Below are 26,491 nucleotides of genomic sequence, written 5' to 3'. Positions count from 1 at the left end.
GCTGAACATTTAGCAAATACAGCATGTTTTCTGCAGTGCAGCACTGAGTAAGCCCTAGGGCGCAGAGGCAGTCTGCTTTCTAGAGGCATGGTGGACTTTGCTTCAGGAGACCAAAGACAATGTGTACCATGACTTGTCATTTCCTTGTTTTCACCAAAGAAAGTTGTGCTGAATTTGATGTTCAGATATGAGCCAAGAAAGCATTGAGAACTATGGTTGTTGCTTGCAGTGTTTAAAATGTGCTGTTTCCAGAGAGCTTAGTTAGAAATGTTTAAGAATATTATGTTGGTGTAAAACAAGGTGCAAACTCACTAAACGGATCAGAGTTTATATTATATTAAGCAAGGTAACTTCACCTTGTGTCATTGAATTTGGGCAATGTAATTATTCATGGTCCATACAATTAAAAGTCTTGCTAGGATAATACTAAGTAATTGTTACATTAGTGAAACTATTTTTCTGTCTGTGAAACTACTTTTCCTGTCTGTGGGAGATTTGTGAGTGGGTAGCTCCTTGCCACCATTTCCAGCTCACCATCATATTTCTGTTCTTTTAACTGATCAACATTTCTGAAGACATTAATACTAACTCTTTGGCTTGTACTTTGATCATAAAGGTTTTGAGGAGCTTTACAAGAAACCTTGTGTCATGGTCAATCTAAAATAGTGCACTTCTGCTGCTTTGGCCTCTCTTTATCTGACCGTTGGTTGGAGCCTCTTCCACCCTGATGTAATTACCATTACTACCTCACAGGAATCTTTCATCTGTTTTTCCCATGTCCATGAATTGTATTGCCCTAGTGTGTGCTAGAGGAAAGACCGAGAGGTCTTCCTCCTGGCTTTTGTGTAGTATCTGCTGGAATGTCAAGAGTAAGGCTCATGCCCTGCACTAAGGGCGTGTGTTTCCAGATCCCAACACGTAACAGCAATCAGATGGAAGGGCTTTTATCTCCTTCATAAGTCCGAGGAAGGGGCAGAGACGTTCCCAAAAGTGCAAGGGTTGTAGATCCAAAGATGCAGTTAGGAGAGGGCCATACTGGGTTGAAAGGTGTTGTCTCCCTCCTCTCTGTCATGCTTCATTGTTTTGGTCTGTTAGAACATTCACATTCAAATAATTCTTTATTGTTGAAACTTAACAATTTTCTCTTCAAAAAAAGTCCTCATGCAACTGAAACACTTATAGTGAAAAATGAGACTTCAGCTTTTGAAACGGAAGCTTTTCTGCACACAGTTACCATACAGCCTAGGAGCTGTACTCTTATTTCAGTGAGTGGAAATAGCCACGTGAGGAGAATTGAACATCTTTTTAGCAATGGTATTATTTTTTGGATTTTTATGAAGTCTCAGCATAAAACTTACAGATGTCATTAAAAAAAACAACAGTGGATTTAGATTATTTTGTGCAACAGTCATGAGATGTAAGAATGTATGTTTTTAAACAAAGAAAGGATAATCATTAACTATTTTTTTTCCACATAAGGCATTGCTTTCTTCCATACCAAATATATCTCAGCGTGTAAGTGCTTTTTAATACAAGACATACCCGGTTTCCTTCTGAACTCCTCAACAATATCTTTTTTAGTACTGTTGGGCGGTATTTGCTTAGTTAGCTGCTTTCTCTCGTATACCTCAGAAAGGGTAACGGTCATTTGGGAGGAACTGTGGGAAGCTGGAATGCAAATTCCTTGTTGTAGATATTGCACATTTCTGACTCACAGTTCTTCAGTTGTGTAAGGAGGAAGTCTGCTTGTGGGCTGAGATTATTTAAAATAAAAACAACACATAGGAGTGTATGAAAATAACGTTTTCAATAATCTACATTAGGAAACTTCCAGGAAACTGTAGAATTAAATTGTATACACCTTATTTAATGAGCTCTTGATACACTTGTCGAAAACCTGCACTTGGTAAAATTTTAGTTTAAAAATCTCTGTGTGAAGTTACTGCTGGTGAAGAGGCACTAGTGTGCTAGTGCCTCCTGTTCTGTCTAGGCAGCAGCAGCCCATGCCAGGGTGCCTCCGCTCTGACGTGATGGGGACTTGCTAAGACGTTTTTGTCTTAGCCTTTATGGTCGTGTTATGATGTTGCCATTCATTATAGGCATGATAAGAGATTATATGAAGGAACTGGAATTAAGATCTAATATAACTTGTATAGAGGGCATAAGTATTTGTTAGACGTGATTATATTTTAATTCCAGCTGTGGTGGCCAGGTCTGAACTCCTGTGTGAGATCTTTAAGTGAAGCCTTCATCTTGGCCAAGTCTGAACTTTAACCTGAATCTCATAATTAAATCCTTTTTCGTTAAATTGCGCCTGGTTCCCAGGATCTCATGCATATAGGAAAATATCAGCATTTCTTAAAAGCATTTTGTTCCTCATGGACGTGAGGAAAGCATGAACATATTGCCTGAAGGCTCAGAAACCAAAAACTAAATAACTAAGATCACAAAATGGTGAAAAAGTAATTCAAAAAGTAACTTCATGTATTTCTTAATAATGTTGGGAGATTTGTATTACGATATTGCCTGGAAGTACTTGTCATGGACTATAACACTTCTGAGTGAGGGTTTTTACAGACATAAAAAAGAAAAAAGCGATCTTTTTCATGGGGGCAGCCAGCAGTGTAAGTATTAGGCAGATAATAAAATAACATGAAATATTGTCTGGCCTGGTAAGTAAAAGGTTTAACATACCAGTAACCTCTTTTTTTTTTTTTTTTTTAAATTTATTTATTTATTTATTGGTAAAAATCTTTGTAAACATCAAGGTAAAGGAGAGTTTGAAGAGGATGATGGGGTGATGATAATTTTGATGATAATACTCCTACATTGGGGGCAACAAGGGGAAAACCAGCAATGATTCTAGCTTGAAAGTTTAACCCAGGAGGAAGTGTCAGCTGAGTTCTCAGCACTGGATGAAAAATGATAGGTAAGGCAGAAATAGGCTGTGAAAGTCTTTGAAGGTGAAGACAAGCCATTTATATTTTGTACAACACAAAAGAGGTTTCATTGGAGGAATAAAAAGAGACAGGTAAAATTAAATTATATTTGTTGCAGGATTCTGATCAGACTGTCAGCAGGACAGGCTTGAACTGGTGAGGAAAGGAACTGATGGATAAACTGATGATGGATGAATATTTAATCTGGACAGAGATTAAATTAGATAAACATTTTTTTTTCTTTTAATTTTCAAAACAAATATCCAAGTCTTGTATAGGATTTTGAGGTGAAGGTCTACATGTACATAGGTCAGAGTCCAGTATAACACAGGAGTTTGTGGTCCTGAGTGGCAGGCAGAACATAGGTGATAGTGAAGCTTTAGTGGGGTGTGTGGTGATCTCTATTTCAGTTAGTGGGGGTTGATGTACAGGTCACACATGATAGAAATCAGAAATCTGTGCCAAAATCTTTGGTTTGGACAGAACAAGAGAAGTATGAGGTAGAGAGGCAGACTGTGAGTTACAAGTGAGTTAGACTGTGAGTTACAAGACTGTGAGTTTGCACCAATAAAATGGAGAAAGATGATATCTCAGGATGTGGAAGAGAAAGGTCTGATGCCCAACAGGATTCACATGATTGCTGGTGAGATGAAAAACATCACTGGTGTAAGGTAAAGACCAAGTTGAAAGAAGAATTGTGTTGAATTATAACTGTGTGTTGAATGGGCAGAGGAGAATGAAGAAACCTTCAGGCTAAGTAAAATCTCAGATTTTGAGGAAAGCAATTGTTCCTGTTATAGGATATATAACATATTATATGTAGTATATAATAATTAATGTGATATAAAATATTTGAGAAAAATGTGTAGGAGGGAGAGACCTACAGAAAATGTGAACAGGGAAGGGACAGATAGGTGGTAAGTGAAGTTGCAGAAAAGTGAGGAGTCTGACAGTAGGTTAAAGCAAAGGGGCTAGAAGTGGCAGGTAATACTTGTATTACTTTCACAGAAATAAGGCTTTTTTTTTTTGCTCAAAAGATTAGTTGATTGATCAGGTTCTTACCTGTTTCACAACTTACGTAAGTCTATCCATGTGTTGCTTGCCTTTGGAAAGCGTATTTTATAGCCAAATAGTATATTCTGCTCTTAAAATGGCAGTTTGCACTGAATAAAAGAGTCCAACAATAACAACAGTAAGGAATTTTGACATAATATCCAAAGTCACTTACAAGAACAATATTTTGCAATATGAATACATTCAACAGTTATTTGACTTTCACAAAGTGATCAAAAGAGGTATCGTATCATCCATGATAAAAAGTAGCACACCTCAAACATGCATAAGCTCCTGAATTTTGAATATGCTAACATTAATTTTGCTACATCATGCACTGAGGAGTTGGAAGTTAGAGTTGTTTATTTCCTGTTCAACCTAAATCTGTCCTACTTGTGCAGAGAATGTAAGGTTATAAATTTTAGCAACAGATTTATGTGACGTGATGATACATGGCAGATATATCTAGACTTCTTCACGGGACTTTAGCTGTTCTTCTAGTCAGCATGTGCTAGATTCACCCTGAAGTCCACATTTCCTTTGATTTAGACAAAACAATCCATAGTATCTTGCTAAGGTTGCCTGTCTTGACTTTGTTGTTTAAAGGGTGTATTCCCGAAAGCCTTCGCAGGCTGACAGCTTTTCCTAGTTAAGATGCTAGTGCAGATTAAGGGAAAAGCTAGATGCCTTGCTGCTCTCTCTAGGAACATCTGCGAACATCTGCATGAGTCTGACATCACAGATGAGGATCTGCAGCACTGGCAGAACAGCAAGGCATCCAGGGAGACCTAGGTGTTTCCAGGGTTTCTGGAGCTGCTGAGCAGTGGTTTTCAGATCATAGCGTCAGTGTAGCCACCTAAAGTTTTTTAGATCTAGTAGTTGCATTAAATAACCAGAAGTCCTAGAACTTCTCTTGTTCAGTGTAAATTTGTCAAAGTTACGCCACTAGCATGTTAATGAAGAATTAGTCTTTTGTGCATTTCCTACAGTTGATGATGTTTAGAAACAAATCTGAATTTGTATTCTTGTACTGGCTTTTTTTTTTTTTTTTTTTTTTTTCAATAAAAAAGAATGCTAAGAACTGAACTTAATAAAAGTCTCACTGATTTCATGAAAAAAGTTTCCTCTGTGTGATTATGAGTATGCATGGGTGAACAGGGCAAAGTACAGCATTTTGTTAAGATCTTTTTTTCATTTATGCTATAGCCACTTACAGTTTCTTAAGGTTATGCCACCTAGAAGGCAGCACATTTTCCGACTACCAAGAACTCACAGCAGGGTGTGATATTTTTATAATATTAAATCATAAAATTACAAGATTCAATCATTTGAGTTGAACTGGGAGGTTTAAAACGCAATCTTTAGTGCCATCTGCTGGATTTTAAAGTAAGTAGAACACATGGTTTCATACTACATTTAAAAATCATTTAAAATTTTAACTGTGCATAAAATGACCCAAATACTTGGCATTTTTAGAAAATCTGCTCAGACAGAGCAGAAAAAACCCTGGAAACCTCAAAATATGTTGTGAAGTCATACTGTAAAAGCGAATGGTTTAAGTCTGTTGCTATATGCATGAAAACTGTGTATTGGTTCTTGTCATACATTATCATCGGTGTCAACAGCTCATGTATTTGTGGTAAAGTATTGAGGCTGATGCTTATGAATCCAGAAACAGAGTCATGGCCAGGGTGCTATAATGTGGCAAGTGCCTCTTACAGAATTTTAGCAACAAAATACATTTTCTTAGTTGCATGAGATCTGATGTGGCCAAAGATACACCCACTGTGTAATCTTTTTTTAATTATGCACATGCAGGCTGCCAGTCTGCCTGTGAAATACCAGGTACCCTCCTCAGCTGAGCCAGTTTACGCAGACAAAGCTATTTTGTTAATTGTGAAAACCTCACACTACTCTTATGACAACAACATCAGAGGAAGCTTATCCTTCAAGCTTCTTGACCTCTTTCAGCTATGCTCTCAAATGTATTGTTGCATTTGTAGATACTTCTTCGTTTCTCCATGAAGAGAATGGTTTTAATCCTGTGTGTGGAGAGGTGTTTCTTACTTCGGAAGTTTATTACTTAATGAAAGGTGAAGCAGTACTGAAGTCTTGGGCCATCAGATGATTGTGTTGGGGATCTGAACATTTCCAAAGGCAGAGGCCCTGTTTCTAGGAAAGGGTGAAGTGTCACACATAAAAGAGGTGCTCTTGGTGGCACCTGAAGTGATATGTTTTACTACATTGAGCCAAAAAGATGTTAAAAAAGGTAGATGCTGCAAGCCCTTTAAGCAAGAAATATGCTAGGGTGATAAAGAACGAAAATGAAGGGACATCTGGTTCAGCAACATTATTAATATATTTTACATTTTATTAAATTAATAAACAGATTACATTAATTTTGATCTCTATTTAACTTACAAGAATTCTAATGTATTCTTAAATCTGAACTGGGATGGCTATTTTTCAAATGAGTTCATATGTCGTATCTAACATCTTATTTACTTATGCAACAGCTGCTGATAGATTTTGTGGATTAAAGGACTGTATCTTAAGGAACAGATAAATATATAAATTTTCTTCTGGGTGACATCAAAGATTTGCAGTTTCAAGCGACACTTAAGCTGAGTCAAGAATGGTCATTAAATTTATGCACTCTGTACTAAAGTCACCACCACAAAAAAAACAAACAACAGCAAAAAGCTTTTACAAAGTAGTGTTATTGGAAGATATTTTTTGCCATTAAGAATTTGTTTTTCTGTTGTGAAATATATATTCAATGAAATTTGTTGAAAATATCATTTCAAACAGAAATATTATTTTTTAATAAGAATGAATATTTGGTATATAAAAATCAATACTGAATTTAACTGTATTTCTTAGAGAATGATTACAGAACACAACCGGATAGGAATTTTAGCCTTTTTTTTTTTTTAATAAGCAATATAAAAATGTAATGAATTAGATTTCATTGTTAACCTGTGTCCTGATGTGCATGAAAACTGTAAGAAGAGTTCAGTTGCAGTGCGTTGCTCTCTCTGGACATCTTCCACTTCCTGCAGTATCTCACAGTTTTGAAGGAAAATTTTTGTGAAACTTCTTCATACTGAGTTATACTTGTTCTCAATCATCAGTGTTAAGTCCTGGGATGGTTTCCACTGTTTTTGTTCTAATATATATATATATATATATTTTTTTTTTTTTTTCCTTTTGTCTTTGAAGGCAAGGTGGGAGATGAAACCCACCTGGCTACACTTTATGACTACAGCATTGACCGCCAGCAGTAGACCTAGCTAAATTTGGGGATGCATGATGAAAAATGGTATGAATATATGGACATAGTCTTCTTGCACTGGTGCCTGATTGTTCTTTTTGTCTGAAGGAATTGAACCTGCCTTAAGGGTTCCCCCAGTCTTTACTTAAGTGCTATTATGAACTCTCTAACTTAACCTTTAGGTGCATGTCTACATTAAGGAATGTTTAGTAGACTTAAGTTTTTCCTCTGATGAAAATGTGGTTTATAGCTTGGAATTTAAGGAGCAACCTTGAAAAATATCCATCTGTGTTTTAGTTCTTGCTCCAGAGAATACTTAAATCTTTTGTATAAGGCAAGGCTGTTAGGAGGGATTTGTTGCCACTGTTATAGAAAGGCTAGAAGTATGGGCATTCTGTCGTCCCGCAAAAAGGTGGAAAAGGTGTTTCAAACCTTGGAAAAGAACTAATTGCCATGACGACTTGCCATGAGCTGGGTAAGATTCTTCATGCTCCATGAAAATTTGTATTAGGTGACAATACTGGAAAATAACAGATTTTGGTGGACAAAATTCCTTTAATTTCCCTTACAGCTCATTCACTAACCCCAGTAAGAGAGTAGCAGTTATTAATGCACTTTCTAAGCTGCATACTAGATCAAAAATAAATAAATCAGAAGAATGCTGTGTAACTGGAAAAGAGCAGGAACAGGTGCACTGCTTTCTGTTGTCTTCCCTTTCCACATTAAGAAAGAGTTAGGGCTTTAAGTCTTGCTATAGTGGAGGAGAACAGGATTTAGTTTCCATGGTTTCAGTTTTTAATAAAATATTTTATATAATAAGAAATTTACCTCCAGACCTCCCCATTATTTAAATTTATTCCTTAAGCTGGTTATTATGCTCATTCTCGAATGTTTTCAGTTTTTTTTTTTTTTTTTTTTCATTCTAAGTGAGCAGCTGTGTAAGATAAATTAAATCATGTGTAATCCAATAATGTGGCCAAAAGTATTCAGTTTCTCCAGTATTTTTCCTAATTCTGTTGACCCACTTTCCTCATCTTACTCAACACTGCAAAGGTTTTTTAAGGAGGCTAGTAAGAAATAAAAATAAAATAAAAATTCCCTTTGCTACTCCTGCCAAGTTTTTCATTAGCATAAAGCATTAAGTGTAATGCATCATGTTTGTACTGAGGGAGAATAAAATATTTGGATTCTTAGCTTTCCCTCTAAATATTGCTGCATCTGTACAGTGTGCCTATAAGAGGTCATTATTTTTAGTGTGAGAGTTAGTATGAGCAGTGATATTCCTGCCCAAATTGAATGTGTATTTTACTGTGATTTCCAATGTTAAGTTGAATCATCTAAATATTTTAAATATTTTTAGAATATTTTTCGAAATGAGTATCATCTTAAAGTAAAAATATCCACTTCACCAAAACAGTATTTTATGTAAACAGTGCTGATTTCTTATCTCTTAAAAGTCAAAACATCACACTCCAAAAAAATAAAATAATCCTGCAGTAAAACAGAATTCTCTCACTACGTTGGTTAAATGGAGACATTAGTCTATGCTAATTAAGAGTGTAAGTAGCTCAAAGCAGGTGAAAAGTTATCATCAAGACCTCTATAGATGATACACCTACTCATATCATTTATTAAACTCAAGATTACCCGTTTCTGTTATTAATCTATGTAGTTGTTCATGATTTTTTAAAATGTTATCCACGGAGATGTAGATTTAAAGAAACACCTGAAAACGTGGGTGAAGAGTCTGTAGATGCCATATAGCATGGTGAAAAGACTTAATTGTACGCGTGCCCTATTGTACTCTCCCACTTAAGCTGCTCAAGGTCTTTGCTCAAGGTAATTAAAATAAAGCTTAGGAGTTGCAGTGCTGTCCTGGTGCACCTACAGAAAAATGTCTTAATTGTATGATTTGGTCAATAGTAAAGTAGTTAACTGAGCTGAAGTGTAATACTTTGATTAATTAAACTCTCAGATGAGGTTTCATATGGCAGCTGAGTTGATACAACAGCTCATTGGTACAAAATGGGCAGTCCTACTTTCCCCTTGTCCTTCTTGTTTCTGGCTTCAGGAACCCAAGTCCTGGAGACCTTCTTTTGAGGTCTCCAGTGGCCTGCTCAGAGTGGAGTGATTCAGCAAGCTAAATAATGATTTATTTTAATTTATTTTTTACTTTCTATTTTTGGTCAGGCAAGTTCATTTACTGTTGGTTCAGGTCTATGGATTATCTCATTAAGGAGGACTTGGTAAATGTCCAAAGAAGTATCAATAGTGTGCATCCAGGAGTAGGAGAGGAGTTGGACTGCCCCTTCTGGAAGGGCCTAGGCCTTTGGCTGGTTCCTCTCTGAAACTTCATCTTTGCCATCAATGTCTCATAGAAATCACCAAAAGAAAAGGTTTTCCTCAGAGATAATGTTATGTAGCTGTAACATAGGTCTTCACATCATGGTAATATGAAAAAAAAAAACAAAACAAAACACCACTGATTACTTTATATTACTATTTTGACTTACAGAAAGGGAAGTGAAGGATAGAGAAGTAAATTTGCTTGCCTGAGCTTATGATTTAAATGGTTTTATTATTTAAAAGTTGGGTCTTCTGAGCAGTAAGGTATTTAGCAAGTTGGTGAGCATGCTGTCAGACAATTTGTTACTTGGGGCAGCTGGAAGAGAAGTGCTACTCCTTTAAAAACCCATCTTCATCTTAAAAATCTATATACTTGTTAATACTTCAATAATTAAGTTGAAAAATATCTCTGTAATGAGGGACAGGAAACCTTAGATAGTCTTGCAGAGCTCTGTAATTAACACTAATGAGAGAATATTACATTCTGTTAAAGTATGGATTTGACTTTAAAAAAATCATATTCTCCTTCGTAGTGATACTGTAATTGTAGTACACTTAGTGGAACGTTTAAGCTATATGTGTTAGTAATCTGTGCTTTGAAACCCTAAGTGTAATGCTGTAACTGAAGATTGAGCGTCCTTTTCTTTTTCCTTTTTTCTTTTTCTTTATTCTTTTTTTTTCTTTTTTCTTTTTTTTTTCTTTTTTCTTTTTTTTTTCTTTTCTTTTCTTCTTTACTTTTTTTTATTATTTTTTATTTCTTTTTTTTTTTTCCCTTTTTTCTTTTTTTCTTTGATTACACCTGCTGGATAATGTTGACTAAAAGGCAATGCAAAGTTGCTCAGGCAATTATCTTTCAGTTTTTATTTTGTACATGGTAGATACTCCTATTTAAAGCTATGAATTTTTTGCTGTCTTTGTATATTTGGATCAATTTCTGGTCAAGTGAAATTATTTCCTCACTAGCTTTGAAGTAAACCTAACAGGAATACATACGTCTGTTATTTTTTCCCTCTAGATTCTTCCGTACAGTCTTCCAAATGTGGTGTGTATTTTAAATGAAGTGCACTATTATTGTGAACGTGCTGAGAATATTAGGTTTAGTTTAAATTGAAAGAAAGAAATGCACAGTAGTATTATTTCCTCCTATTATTGCTATATAAACTTTTTTCTCATCTATGCAGGAGGTTGCATCAACAATTTGAAAGCTATAAAGAGCAAGTAAGAAAGATAGGGGAAGAAGCCCGCCGTTACCAGGGAGAGCACAAGGATGATGCTCCAACATGTGGAATCTGTCATAAAACAAAGTTTGCAGATGGTTGTGGCCATTTATGCTCTTATTGCCGGACCAAGTTTTGTGCTCGATGTGGAGGTCGTGTCTCCCTGCGATCAAACAATGTAAGTCTTCTGATGTGTACTCTTAAGAAAAAGCCTCCTTGACATTGTTACACTGCAGATTGTTCACCTTAAGTTTGGCATTTCGTGCTTCATTTTACTTAAGAATTTCACTCATCACTTCATTATGAGGTGTGTATAAAGTAGAATAATGTATTTTGGAGATACTTAAGGTTCACAGAGTTAACTAAAGCGAAAGAATACATCGTGTATAGTTCTGTTAAGTGGTGGCTCAAAGGAAGCAGTTGTTTTGGAGAGAGTGAAAGAAAAAAAAAAACACCCTTTTGCTGAGGTCAAACTCTACATTGAGAAATTTTTATTGAACTCATTTCATTTTAGATTTCTTTATAGAGACTTTTGTATACACTTACAGACTTTGCTTCTTTAAAATCAATTAATTTTTGGTTAGGGTAAAAAGCCCTTCCACAAAAAAAAACAACACCACAAATAGAGTGTTATGTCATTTTATTTTAAATTTATTTTAAAAGAAACACTATAGATTAAACTGAATTAAGTATACTACTTTCAGGGAGGTGAGATAAATCCTCCTCTGTTAGATGCAGTAGCTGCCCACAAAATTGAGAGTTAGCCCAAAATTCCCTCTGTTTGGTCAGTCCCTGATGAGGAACTGGCCACTCACCTGTACATGACTGGTAGGATCAATATTTTGAAGACTACTGTCCAATGATTATTTTTAGTGGATCATCTAGTGTCTTACAATGTATGACATGGTTTTGTTGACTAGCATGAGATGACATCACTTTCTCATATGGCTTTAAGTTGCCAATCTTTTCTGGAAGAAATTCACCTCTTTGCATCAATGTAAATTCAGTTAAAAGTGGTCATCAGTTCTATAGCAGATAAACATGTTCACAAGAGAACAGGTTTTACTTCCGTTGCTCTATAACTCAACTGAATAAGGGGTTTTGAAATTTGATGTAAACAAAGAAAAAGTCCATAAAAATAAGCCCATTTCATTATTATTTTAGAAGTTCTTTATAGCTCTGATGTACTTGTGAATACAATAAATTAAATTCTTTAAAAAATATGTGGATGTGTTGGGCAAAAATTGTGGTACGTTCATATTTTAAGATAAATGGATGCATTATATTGTATCACCTGCAGGTGGTATCACTAGAGCAAGTCTGTGAAAATATAGTTTACTTTGATATGTTAGGTTATACTATTAATTAGAGTACATATGATACAGCTTATTATTTACTCAGAAAGAAACTGAATATACATTAATTGTTTTTCATCTACTGTTTCAAGTCACAGAAATGGAAACCATGAAAGTTTCCATTCAATTTTAACTTGTCTTTCCTTTGTTATGTTGTTCATTGTTCTGTGGGTTAGGGTGGGAAAACATTTTCTACACATGAAGTAGTGTGATCTTTTGATTTGAAGCTTTTTTTTTTTTCCCTGAAATTTTGTTTTTAGCTCTTTGTAAAGAGTTATTAGAATTGCATTTCTTTGAAATCTGTCTATTAATACTTGCCTATTTTATTCTTTTTCTCTTCTTTTTTCTTTTCTCTTTTTTTGTTTTCTGCTTCCTTGGATGCTTTCCCAAAGGAGGACAAAGTGGTTAGAATCCATGCTTTTTATCATTTATTATTATAATGTTGTTAGTTAACTGGGAAACATATTAATGTAAAAAAAAAACTGAACTGAAATTGTAAAATGATCCAGAGGGGAGGGGGGGAAGAGCAGAAAACCTAACAACCAGGCCCCTCCCATCCTTTGGTTGAACAAACCCGTCAAAGATAGCCCAGCAAGGAAACCCAAGTCTGTTTTCTTACATTAGGACAATGTAAGAAATTAATTAAAAATTGAGGATTATTAATAGGCCAAAAAGTAGAGGAGGTAATTAAATATAATAAAGTTTTATTTCATAAAAATGTCTTTGGTTAACAATTTGACTCTTTGCATGCAAGTTCCTTCCATCAGCTCCAGGAAATCTAAACTAATAATTAAACTGTTTATTAAAATTTTATATTGTTTGATATGTTTTGCTGTGTTTTGCTTCTGGCTGCAGCAAAAATCCAGGGAATTTGTGTAAAATCAGCCATTTGATTTTTACATTTGAAGTAGTTTGCATAGGCAAAGGATAATCTCTTGAAACTGTACATGGGAGTGAACACATGGAGTGAATCTTTTGTGACTGTGTAGTTACCATTTCACAAAACAGTAATGCTGCTTTGGGATCAAATACTGGCTTATACCAAAATAGGTGAGTGTAGTTCCCTGTTCATATCTGCATCGTGTGCACAGAGGAAAGGGTGGCGGTACTTGAGCAGGACAGTGCGTGTCCACTAACACCTCCTCCCAGACAGGTCTGCAGAAAGTATTCCAAACTTTAACTTTGAAATTTAGTAGTGGGAATTAGCCTGCTTCCCAGGTACTTCAGCTGAAATGAGTGTGAAGAGATTACAGTCCAACATCGGTTTTGAATTGCAGGTGATAGTGCTACATTTGCATTATGAAGTGGCTGTGTGCCACAGCTCACATCATAGCATAGCTATAACCTGCAATTACTACTGCATAACACCTATAGAGAATGACTTCTATCACCTCCTCATATTGTAGGTTTGTTTTTTTTTTTTTTTTATAGGCATTTGTGTTCTGAGAACATGGTTGGTTTTTTAATGACTATAAAATGTAACTTGATACAGCTTTGTTCTACTGTTTAATGTGTGGTTCTCTGAACAAAGTGCTGAAATAATTCAGGACTTCCAGATTTTTTCCATTCTATTAATATAAGGATTAGATTAAGATAGTGTGAAATGCTTCATCTTGATTTTGATTTGTTACTAAAGTAGTGTATCATTGCAACTGGGTTGCACTGAAAGATTAATGCACTTGCAACAAAGATGTCTTCAGGACCAGAAACAGCAAAGCTCTTAAATGCTGAAAGTGCCATGTAGGTACAGTACAGGCACCTAGATTTTGAAGAGCAATCAAACTGAACTTTACTTGAGCTGCTTCTATGCTTGAGACATCCTCCATGCTTCTGTTTTGAACAAAAACGTTGCTAAATAGTCAGAACTATGCCAGCACGCATGTGTTTTAAAGATTGCATCTTTGATGAGTTTAGGTGTTTGTTTTTGAATCGTGTCATTTGAGATCCAGAAAATAGACTTCACTGCCCTAAAACATTCTGAAGAAATATGTGCTGAAGACATACCCAACTTATCTGGATTGTCCTAAATTCAGTAAAAGACACCCTTAGTGTTTGCGCTTGCCTTGTTTGTTTGTGTTGAACTCCAAGCTTCTATATGCCAAGAAAATTACATTTTAACCATGTGATGAAGCTGAGCCATATCCCTTTAATGGCTGAAAAGTCATGTTAGTCAGTTATGTTAATAATTAGGGCTGATTGAGTAAGGAACATGGAGAACTTTTTTATAAAGTATAGTTGCTTTATCAGTGTCTGACTTTGAGAGCTAATGGACCATATGATATGTGTTAATTAAAAAATATAACAACATCCCTAATAATAATGCCTTTTGTAAGCAGGATAATATGTGTAATTTATACAAAGCAACAACAGAAAAATAACATTTCTTAATTATTTTCAGTGGCTCAACATTTCTGACTAGACTACATATAGGAACAATTTTTTTAATCTTGTGAATTTAATGTTAGTAAAGAGTTTTTCAATGTGCTTCGATGAGTCTTGTTCTCTCCATGTGATATTAAAGCATGTGCACTCAGTTCCTACAAGTTAGGTGTTCATCACTTGGAAAGGATGTTGAGATGCGACTTGTCAAAGTGAAAAGTCAAGTATGGTATAAGACTCAAGGTATTTCTGTTAGTGTTGGGTATTTAAACCATGATTGGTAGTTCTAATGAGACCTCACTTAGATGTTGTGTACCATGTGTTAACCGTCTTTGATAAATTCAAACTGTAACAAGCACAAAGAAAGTCATACAAAGGATGTTCAAATAAAGAGTTCATCATGTGAGAGAAGTCTAGAGAGTTTAGAGGGACAAAAGGACACATTTTAGTCAATACCTTGAAATACAATATTTATACAAAAAGCACAACCTTTAAGCTGGAGGACAGTTATGTAACTTGGCTATAAATGCTTTTGTCTTGGAAAGAGATTTTTTGAGTCACTAGAGTAAAGATTTGGAAAAATCTTATTGAAAAGAAAAAAATAAACCAGTAAAATTGTAAAGGTTGAATTTGGTAAGCTTAAGAAAAAGTTTATGTGATGTGGCTGCTCTTGATTGTAGGGTCCCTAAGAGGTGCTTTGCAGCTATCACTTCTAGCTAAGGTGTTTTTAAAATAGGCTGTAGGCGAAATACCTCATAGGAAGCCTTCAAAGCAGTTCTTTACCTTTTCAAGTAAATACCAAATATATTTTAAGGACTGTTTCAAAAATATATAGCAGAACTTAATATGTTCTCCCCCTGTTTAAAATAATAGAGAACATCCCAAAACATTAATCCCTTGTAGCAGGGCTAGGCTTATGGGAATTTGGTAACTCTAGTGCACTTAGAAAATTAATTGGCAATAAATAGTACATCCCAGTGGCTAATGAGGCATATACCTTTTAATGATTCTTATTTTAATACGTTGAAATGCATTACTAAGTATGTATCTAAAGTTCTTCCATGTCCTTTGAGTATTGGTTAGCTCTATATACTTATCACCTGAGCCTGCTGTCAGACAGGAGGACTATAAGCTAGTTCCTAATTTTAGGGAGGCTTAGATACAGTCATGCAGTGAGAATATGTTAATGTTAGTAGTGGTGGCTGGGTTACTTAAAACTGTTGGTGGTTATACAGTGTACAGAAAAAATAAAAGTGTTTTCCTTTGTATTACCTTAGTATTCAGAAATGATGGTATGCTATGACAGTCTGTTTCGTTGTGAGCACTGAACCTTTCTGTATGCTTTTAAGAAAGCAGAATTTTAGTAAAAAGATTTTACATGAATAAGCATTTTTGAAAGAAGTTACGAAGGTGTTCAGTGAAAATCTGGCCGGACTGAACTTTTTTTTTTTAATTTGGTGGATCACTACCTAGATATTGTCTGTTCCTTAGAGAGTGTCAGCACTTTGGCTCTGGATCCTTCTGTTTCTTCTCCATACACCAGCATTTTAATTGCCAAAATAGTGGTTGTGTTTGTTAATTCACCTCCATTTCTTCATTTTCACTTCCATTCTCTTTCAGTGTCATTCGCTCTTCCCTCAGATGTGAACTACCAGAGTGAGTAGGGCAGTGGAGAAGCAGGCAAAATGCCTGGCTAGCATTCCTTTGTTGTTCTGGCTGAGTCCTCCCAAGGTCCTGGCTCCCACTGCTTGTTCTTTTCTTTACTGCAGTTGTACCAGAACATTGTATAGCAAAGGCCACCTGCAAATAGGACTTCCTTGCTTGCAGCACTCCTGTAAAAGCTTTTTGTTCGAATATTTGCTTATGAAATGTACAAAGACACGTTTCTTTTGTGAGCACCTGATATTTCTTCCTCCATATAGAGAAGGAAGAAAATGCAGGTTATAAAAGTAGCCTGAATGAGCAAATACAGTTTCTTCAAACTGAAATTGGAGAATTTTGTGAGGTGCTATGGGAATGAAATGAAATTTGCAGGACATCAACAGAATTAGGTGGAGGATTGATATTTCAGTTTAAGCTATTTATTTATCCCTAGCAATCTACCATTCTACAGCCTTCATTGAGACTGTGATTTTTGATCTAAGTTATAGTGAAAAGAATTGGGAGCAAATGAAACAAAAGTTACCATTTTCTCTTGTTTTCCAGAAATGCTAGTTGTGCAGAATAGAGCAGTTTGCTTGCTTATTTTTCTGTTTCCATACGTAAAGGGTGACTGGCAGGAAATCAGGATGTAAAATACATTACAGTTAGAGATGTATGAGAACTGATTTACCTGAATTTAGTAGTATGAGATTACAGAAAGTAATGTTGATTATCAGTGCTGTGAAATACTAGAGATTCACATTTCTGATCTGGGTTTCACTGGAATTATTTTCATTTTAGTATAATGTCAGTGATTTATACTCTGAAAGACAGACAACTTGGAAACACTTCCATAATGTGTCAGGTGTTTTCACAAGGTGTTTATCATTTAGTTCCTTTGAAGTAGGTTTAAAAGATGCTTACATAATGGCGTGCTAATTTAAGCCTTAACAACTTGAATGCGTGTGCTGTGCAATTCAGATGTGTACTGATGGTTTTAACACAAGTTGTTAATATTGTCAGAACAAAATGTCCAAATTGTTAGGAATGTTTTTACATTTTCTTTCACAGAACTCTTATGTCAAATTGTCCATTAAAAGGATAATTTATGTAAGCTCTGACTAATACAGATGTAGCACCAAAAAAAGTTACATCAGGAGGAGATAAAATTACATGGCAAATTGGAAAGTGATAGTGAATAAATTCTGTCTCTATAGCATCCTGCATAATTTGTTTTCTAAAAGATTCGGGATTGGTTATGCATCAGGGAAGAAGTACCACTTTCAGTAATCACTCCCTGAAACCGTGGCTTCCAGCAGATGAAACAATGAGGGGAAAAAAAAAAAAAGTCCTGTAGGAAGCCGAGAAATTCTACCTGAAGTGAAATGCAGAGGTCCTTTCTTTCCTTTCTTTCCCCTTCTGGGAAGTTAGTTCACTATCAAACAAAATGTTAATTAAAAACAAAAAAAAACAAACAAATAAAAAAACCCTTAATATTAGCTTGTTCTTCACCACGTTTGCTAAAACAACCATGTTCAACTTTAGTAAGTATTTTTCAGTGTCTGGCTAGCAAAAATGATTGCTTAATTCTTGTATACAAAAGAAACAACAAAAAAACACACCAAAACCAACCAAAGAAAAACCTTTATAATTCTCTGCAGTTTTATTACTGCATGTTATCTTATTTTGTATCTTGTAATTTAAGTACCTTTGTTTCACATTAACTGATTCAAGATAAAGAATATAGGGAATGACTTTTCTATTTTATTTTTTAGTTAAGAAAATGTCAGCAATACCTTTGAGTGTAATAATTCCTCCCATAGCAAAAACTTGTGTTAAATATATATATAAATATACATAAGACCTCAAAGGTCAATAAGGCTTTTCAAAAAAGTTTTAATCCACCTCCTCTTGCATAATCTCATGTATTGGATATGTATATGTGGCATGTGTACAATATACAAGCATATATTGTATAGATTTCTGTATATTCATATATATATTGTACGTTAATTTATATAAATACACCTAGTATATACTCTGGTAAACTGGTTTCTCTTATGAAACGCCTTATTGACTTTTGAAATCTGTATAATTCAAGATAATTAATTCAATTAAATTATCATTACTTATTTGCCCAATTAGCTTGACTTTTTTTTTTTTTTTTTTCCAATGTCTACATTTTACACTATATTTTAAATTGAACAAGAGAACATTTTTTTTTCCCCCAGGCTAATGCTATTTATACTTTCCGAGGTGTGTGTTATTTCATAGTAGTAAAGGGTTAATACATCATTTTTTTCTTATGTATTCTTAAGGATTAATAAAATTAAAAAATAGCTTCTCGATTTCTGTGTGTCAGCAGATCTTATCCCTTTTATCCCTTTGTTACATTGCTGAGTGGTAAACGCTGTTTACTGCAGTCTTATATCTCTTGATCCAAGAAAATAAAACATTTTAGAGAAAGGTAATATTAGGGATTTGAGAAATAATTCTCGTTTCAGAAAGTGAAATCTATTTATTCATGTTGTGTCAAAAATGGAAATGAACCATGTAAATATAGAAGTGGGATAAGGGTGTTATTTAAATGCAAATATTTCTAGTCAGTTGGTTTCAACAGCAGATATATACTGAAAAGAAGGGGAAGTAAATTCTAAGAGTTGACATCTGAGTTGAGATTTCATGTGTGTTATGCATTAAGAGAGAGGATAAAGAAACTTGGAAATATTGACAGTGAAATACAATGTGAAGAAGTCATGACAAGGGCCTTCTTTGATGTATTTGATGAATTGTTTGATGTATTCTATGCCTTAAAATAATGAACACTATACTAAATGCTATAACTTTATAATAAGCTCTGATCCTTATCTTTCAGTGCAATGCAGTTTTGAAAATGATCAGTTTGATGGGATAATATAGGCATATCTCATGTAACATAAAAGGAAACAAAATGGTTTGAATCACACACTATTCTTATTATTTTTTTCCAAAATCTGTATATAATTTCATAAAATCAGTACAAAAGTATCATTTTCAAAATTTCAAAAATTGATCAAACGATGTGTTCATATGGATGAAATCATTTTTTTTTCTTCATACAGCTACTTATTAATTGTGACAGATTGGAAATAGATTAGCAGTATTTGATCACCCTTTTGCTTGTGATTTTGCCATCAAAATTTTGCAGGTAGTTATAATATGGACACATACAATTAAAATCCTAGATTTAAGTAGAGCATTTCTTCTTTAATGAGTTCCCATAACAGGAACCTTTTAAAAAGAAATTATTATTGCTGACTCATTAATACTTTCAGTGAATACCACAGCTTGCACTTAAAATAAATATTAAGGCTTATAAAGTCGATATTTCATGTTTGACTCTTCTTGCTGTATTTAGAATTAAGGCTGGTTAGCTGCTGACAGGAAGGGTATCTGTATTTTGAACTGAGGAATAATTATTTGGGAATCGTTTGGGTATGTGGCCAGACTACTTGGTTTTCTTTCAGCCCAGTTGACCTACTGGGGATCTGTGCTACTGGAGTTGGGCACCATACTTAGCTTAGCTGCTGAGTGTACTGACCGACTTCTGCTTTATGAGAATATCTGTCTCTATATTTCATCATTTCCAAAGTACTGTCACCCCAGGGATCTGTTCTAACTCCTTTAGTTCTTTACTCACTACAACATGCTTCCATGTCAACAGAAAGTAAAAATCAACCTTAAATCCATGCAAAAACAGTGGAAAACAAACTGCAGTTTCAATTAAGAGGTCACCATACTTACTTGAAACTTGTTATTGCTTCCTTTCTCCATGTTACACCAAGCTAATTGTCTGAATTTTCCTCAGTGTACTATTTTTCCAAGTCCTTTAATTCATTGTATGAGTTTCTTTAAATATATTATTTTCTTTTGATGACAAGGCAAATGCAATCTTATTATAATTAATAAGGCTTTCTGTTATAGTCCAAAATCGTCACTTTTTTTTTCACTGCCATATCAAATATGTGTCATTATTACTTCAGAATTTATTTTGCTCTGCTGCATTTCAGACTAAGCCGAGTTGTCCTGTGTAAGGTATAGTGTATTTACCATATTTTTCTTATCTTCATTTCTGTCATAGAATAACATGTTGGTTGTCAGCAGTACAGAAATGGTAGCTATCAGAGGTTTCTAAAACATGACGCACTGTATCTAATAAATACAACATAATTTTCTCTCTGTTATGAAATACAGAACTAAAGAGGACATGCACTGTGATTAAAAAATATGGAGAAAGTATATTCATAATATTAGCTTTACAATTGAAAGCATTATAATATGTTTTCACATAACACGTAGGTGTCTCAGTTGAGCTGTATGTAACCCTTTTTCAGACTGAATCTTTGTTGAGAAATCATTTTACAGTATAAAAACCAGGAGCTAGTAATAAGGAGGTGGCTAATCCAGAGATTGTGAATGGTATACGTAACTTTAATTCGTTCAAATTCAGCTTCTTTGAAGTCTGCTTTGAACGTATTTAATAAGTCCACTTTGCCAGATAGGTATTAGTGATCTGAAAGGACAATGCAGAAGCCTGAGTGAGGATGGGGTGAGTACGATATAACCCACTTTCCCCCTTTTTCCTGAGTATTCATCTAGTAAGCCTAGTCATTGGAAATTAATTCATGTTGTGCAATGCTTTAAAAACAGAAATTTAAAAAGTGCTTTTATTACTGTTGAGAAAAACAAATAATGTGTATCCTTCTGCTTTGTCAGATTGCTAATATACTAACCCAGCCTTTGCTCGTGTCTGTGGTAGCCTATTGATCAAGGAGACATCTGGCAGTCAGAATCCTTAATATTCACAATTTTGATCCATTTCTTGAGTGTTTCACATAAACGTACCCAAAATTCACACACACATTTATAAATGTGTGTGGGCCATGCATGCGATGTGCCATCTATTGGCAAGCCCAGGGGAGTTGTTTTGGTATTCTCTCATCCGCAGCTTCAGATGGGATGGGAAAAAAAAAAAAAAGTCTGGCAGTGTAAATTGATGTGGAGACTGAGTGTACCCAGGCGGGGGCTGTCAGGGAACATGGGCTGGAGCTGGCAGCACACCTGGGGGAGGTCACAGCATGATTGGAATGTGCTCTAGGGACAGGAAAAGACTGGTGGGGCCCTGTGCAGAAGTGGTTTTATGGAAGCCACTGGAAGTTGCTGCACGTAGAACGTGGCCGAAGGAAAGGAATTACTCTGCAAACACATGTTAGGCAGGTAAACATTTCAAACCTTCTAAATTTTAATCTGATTCACTCAGAAGGCATGAACCTTGGTTGCTTGTCATGTTGATATTCTAATGAAAGCTTATCCAGAGACTAGAGTTTTTTTGTTGTTGTTGTTTTGTTTTGTTTTAAACACCGATATGCTTAAGACTTCCAGTCCAGGGAAATATTGAGCTTTCCTTTAGACTCAGGAGGCTTGAAGGGGTACGTTAATCAGGGGGATACTTGAAGGATACCAAATGCTTACAGAGCTGGCTGCAGATGTCCAGACCAAGTGCTCCATCAGAACCACCAGTCCTGTGGCAGGGCCAGATGGAAGTGTTTCTTATCCTAGCAAAGTACCTTCAGTTTTTGCAGGAGTGGTCTGTTTTCTATATGTATTTGTTTTTTATTACTGAGAAATAATTTAGCCCGTACCTTAGTTAAAATTAAGCCAAGCTGTAGAATCTGTAAATACTCCTGTCAAAGAACAAGTTTTTAACATCCTTTTATTAAGAACTGGTGGAAGATTTCTTCTGGTCATGCCCCATACTTCTGTAAAAGACTTTTGGTTTTGCCAACGGAACTGAATCCCCTTGTTCAGCCTCTGTCTGTCTGTGTGCTTTGTGGTCTTTACAGAACCAGTGTGCTTCCATTCTCTCATTTAAAGGCAGAGTGTTATGACAGCCCAGAGTATGCTCCTTACCCACCAACAGATTCCTTTCTTGATCAGTTTACGTTCTTCTTGGAATTTCATAGAATCATTAAGGTTGGAAAAGATCTCCAAGTGCATCTGGTCCAACCATCCCCCCCCCACCAATGTTACCCACTGAACCATGTCCCTAAGCACCACGTCCAACCTTTCCTTGAACATCCCCAGGGATGGTGACTCCACCACCTCCCTGGGCAACCTGTCCCAATGCCTGACTGATCTTTCTGAGAAGAAATGTCTCCTCATTTCCAACCTGAACCTCCACTGGTGCAACTTGAGGCCATTCCCTCTAGTTCTATCACTGGTTTTCTGCGAGAAGAGGCCAACCCCCAGCTCTGCACAACTTTCTTTTGGGTAGTTATGGAGAGCGATAAGGTCTCTCCTGAGCTTTCTCCAAAATAAATTTGTATCTTACAGCTTGAATTCTTATGGCCCTTCTACATGTTAACATCCTTTCATTTGAAGGGATTTTAACCTGATATGTATGTTTTTGGACTAAATATGACTTTTTAAATTAATTTTGAATGTCCATAGTTATGTACACTGAGCTACAATTATTAGTTTTAGTAGTTAAAAAATGATGCCGAGATTTTAAATAGAAGTAAAATTAGCAAATTGAATTCTGGGTTTATTTTGTCAACCCAGAAGCACAGAGATATTTTAGTTAAAAAGAGATCTTGCTGCAAAGAAAGATGTGACAGGATTTATGACCTGTTAAGCATTATGAGAAATTGAGAAACAGAAGAAAAAAAAATCCAGAGAACAAAGTAATTATGAAGACTAAATGTAATCTGTGCTCTCCTGCTCGCTCATTCTTTTTTTATTATAAATAACCTTAATCCTCATCCAGGATTAAAATTCAGTGTATTTTTAGCAATGCTATGTCCTAGATAAAAGATACTGCCATCTATGTTTTTATATCTTTTATACCTTTTGGATTCTGGAGCATTTTGTGATTTTACTCAACAGATGGATATCTCCATCTGTGTATCTTCAGTACTCAGAGAGGCTTTATGATAGTATGTCATAGATATACCTATACTTTGTCATAGATATACCTGAGAATAGTGTATGTAAAGCAATCCCATCTATAGAGAAAGTTTCTGCAATATTATGCAGAGTTTTTGGGTCCATTAACATGTTGACCCAGTTGCACCTCATTCGCCCTATGGAGACGAATTCAACCCCTCCCCAAAACTGTGATGTAGAATGGAATCTGTTGGTGTTTGTTTAATGACTGGTAAGACATGAAGTGAAAATCTGCATAAAACATAATCTGCATTGCTTTAAGGAGGAGATAAAACCTAGTAATTTTAAAACCCAGATTGAGATTTTCAAAGAGCTACAAGTTCAGCTATTTAGGCTGAAGTTCAAATACTGGGCAATTTCAGCATACTAAGTAAAACTTGCAGTAACTAATTTATCTGTGACAGGTTCACAGGGAACTTCAGAATTAAATGTTATTTTCTCAATGAATTATTACATATACAATTAACTTGCCTATAAAAATCAGTCTTCCATAGCAAGATCTTTGTATTCAGTTCAGTGAAAATGACTGGAGATATTTTGTGGGTAAAGAAAAAAAAAAGTATTATTAATAAGTACATATTCATCATTGTAGAGATGAGCAGATGTTTCTGGCAGTCTTTATAAATGTTTGATGGTGCACACATGATGATTGTGTTGCCATGACTAGAGAAGATTTTTGTATATTCCTGGGATATTATTAATGGTAGTACAGCTTGCATCTCTGCAACATGTGGTAAGAGATCAACACTCACGTGTTCTTTTACTTACATATGCATGCATTAGCAAGGCTCTTTTTTCTCTTCTGTAACTTTTTTTTTCTGGACAAAGACTATGGAGAGAGGTGGTTGAAGGTCCATGCACCAAAAAGGTCCAAAGACCTTTTACAGCCTGACAGCATTACCCCTTAGGATAATTTGGATCAGCCTTTATAGCTGTAGAGAGGTCTGCTTTCCTAGCCTACTTCATAAGGACTAATCTGACAAACTTTGTGGGTGGATTAAAGAGACCGCAGAGACAGCTTCTTGCCCATGTATGAGCAATGCAGCAGGAAAAGCAAGAACACAGAGTAGAGTGAGATGGAGGAAGGTATCATCCCCCTGATTTTCCTATATACATGTATATATATATATATACATGTATATATATATATATATATTTTATTTTTTTTTTGTCACTACAATTCCAGCATACATATAACTTTATTCCTGCGTATCTATGAATATCCTCTATAGCAGGTTATAACCCTTTGCTGCATAGACCTTAGTCTACGGTTTTATAATCAACCAGTGAGTGCTCAGCAGAGCCCGTAGTTCACATCAAAGGGGTACCCTTCTGTGTCACTTCTAGACTATTGAAGAAGAGGCTGGTGAGGTGTCCGAGAGAGATCAGTCCAACATTTACCTGTTGGACTGCATCAAATCAGTCCTAGATACAAACCCTTGTGTTAAATGATCTGTGTTTGCACTGTCATTAATCTGCTGAAACTGAACCTGTTCTGAAGCTTGCTATGGCTGTCTTAACTGTATCAGCTGGGGTCTCTGCTTGCCAAAACTGGCATCTAGTGTCATATTAGGTACTGAAGAGCTTTATTCCAGCAGGTACCCCAAATCAGGGTGGATCTTGGGTAATTCTGGTGTCACATCTGGTAGCTCCATGCTCCTATTTTGGAAGTGTTAGGGCATAGAACTAAATGCCAGTGTTTAGGCAGTTGAATCCTACTATAGGTAAGATTCTTACCCATCTACCACTTAACAGAAACTGCAGCCCTTCAGAAAGCATCATGGACTTTATATGGGCCACAATTCCTGTCAGGAGAACCTGCTCTGCCCCAGCATTCTCCACAGACTATAGGGGAATATGAGCTCTGGCAGCTCCTCTCCCTCCATCTCCTCTGACCTTGGTGTTGCAGAGTTGTTTCTCCCACCTTTTCCTCATTCCTCACTGCCATGTGGTGTTATAAGTTTCATAGGTTTCTTTTTCCCAGTGGTGCCAACCAGTGTGGCCTTCTTGACCCCGTACAGCTGCAAGCATCTCTAGTAGTGCTAATGGAACCAGACAGAGACTGTCCTGTGTCCCTTTTAGTGCTTGCACCATTTTCTCTCTTAGCCACTTCTTTTTGTCACTTTGACTGTCAGGGGATCAGCTGACCACATGCTGCTTAAATACTGTCTTTTCTTTAACCATAAATATCTATAGTTACTGATCTGTTCAGTGAATTTGCTGGATTTAATGCTTTTATTGGATGCACAAAGTAATAGCTAGTTTGCAATGTAATACATGTAGATTTCTGGAAAAGTACTTTGAAAGTTTTTTTTTTTTATTTTTTTTTCTTTTTCTCAGTGGAGATGATCCTTCATACAGGCACAGTTTGTCCACAACCCTATTAACTTGCTTTTGTTTTTAATTTTTTTTCTCAACTTACTTTCTTATTACCTGCAGAGTTATAAACTATCTTATCATAAGTATAGAGTCACTATTGCTACAGACTTTCTTTCAATTATAAGGTAATATATTATTGTATATTATGTGCTTATATTGCACTTAGCACCCCACTATTACGTTATATACCTTATCGAATAAATTAGAATGATACAAAAGCCTCTTTGTAGCTACCAAGTGAATGCAAACTAGTTAAGTGATAAATTACAACCAACATAAAATGATTGTCTTTCTATTTTAGTCCTAGAAGGATTGGCTTGGGGGGTTTACCTGCCTTAGCAATTGTTTTTAAAAGATATTCTTTGGTGGGGGAGGGGAGGGGATCCTAAATTATGTCAAGAACAACTTCCTGATGTATAACAGGATATTACTTGTAAGCTGGCTGTCCTGGTTGTTTTCTCAAAACTCATATCACATCCTTTGCTGTCTACCCTTTCACTTCCTTACCCCTTCAGTGTGTTTGATAGCAATATGCATTTTAATATCTTATTTTTGAGCTATTTGTAGGTGACTAAGAACTATACTTTATAGCTATATCTGTGTTATAAATGTATATACTATAATGTTAAGGAGTTGAGAGATCACCTTTTCCTTCTTGCTTCTTTCTTAGTTTTATTTTTCTATATATAACTTGCCCAACATATATGTAATTGCTGTTTATCTTACTGAGCAGTACTCTTCTAATCTTCTGTCCTTCTTTGTCTAAGAGCTCGCTGAATAGCTAACCTTACCTGCCCAGTAATTCCCTTTCCAGTTTAAATGTCACACAGTATTACATTAAACAAGTGCAATGAACTTATGATGATTCCTGTGCTTCAAACAAGCAAAGAGAGCAGCATTCAATATTAATGTAGTATACAGCAA

At 35.5% G+C, this 26,491-nt stretch overlaps 1 protein-coding gene across 4 annotated transcripts in view; it reads left to right on the top strand.

Moving 5' to 3' along the window:
* Positions 1-26,491, top strand: part of RIMS1 (regulating synaptic membrane exocytosis 1) — a gene marked incomplete at its 3' end in the record, with an annotated part of 310,018 nt that overhangs the window by 102,016 nt on the left and 181,511 nt on the right. For all 4 annotated transcript variants that reach the window (XM_082756958.1, XM_082756967.1, XM_082756960.1 and 1 more), the window contains exon 2: positions 10,794-11,007. In XM_082756958.1, coding sequence (XP_082613084.1) covers positions 10,794-11,007 — 214 coding nt within the window. The remainder of the gene's footprint in view (positions 1-10,793; positions 11,008-26,491) is intronic.

Source organism: Aythya marila, assembly GCF_965140915.1.
Source record: "Aythya marila genome assembly, chromosome: 3".
Taxonomy (NCBI): Eukaryota; Metazoa; Chordata; class Aves; order Anseriformes; family Anatidae; genus Aythya; species Aythya marila.
The sequence above is the reverse complement of the archived record's forward strand: the minus strand, read 5'-3'. Positions and strand labels throughout refer to the sequence as shown.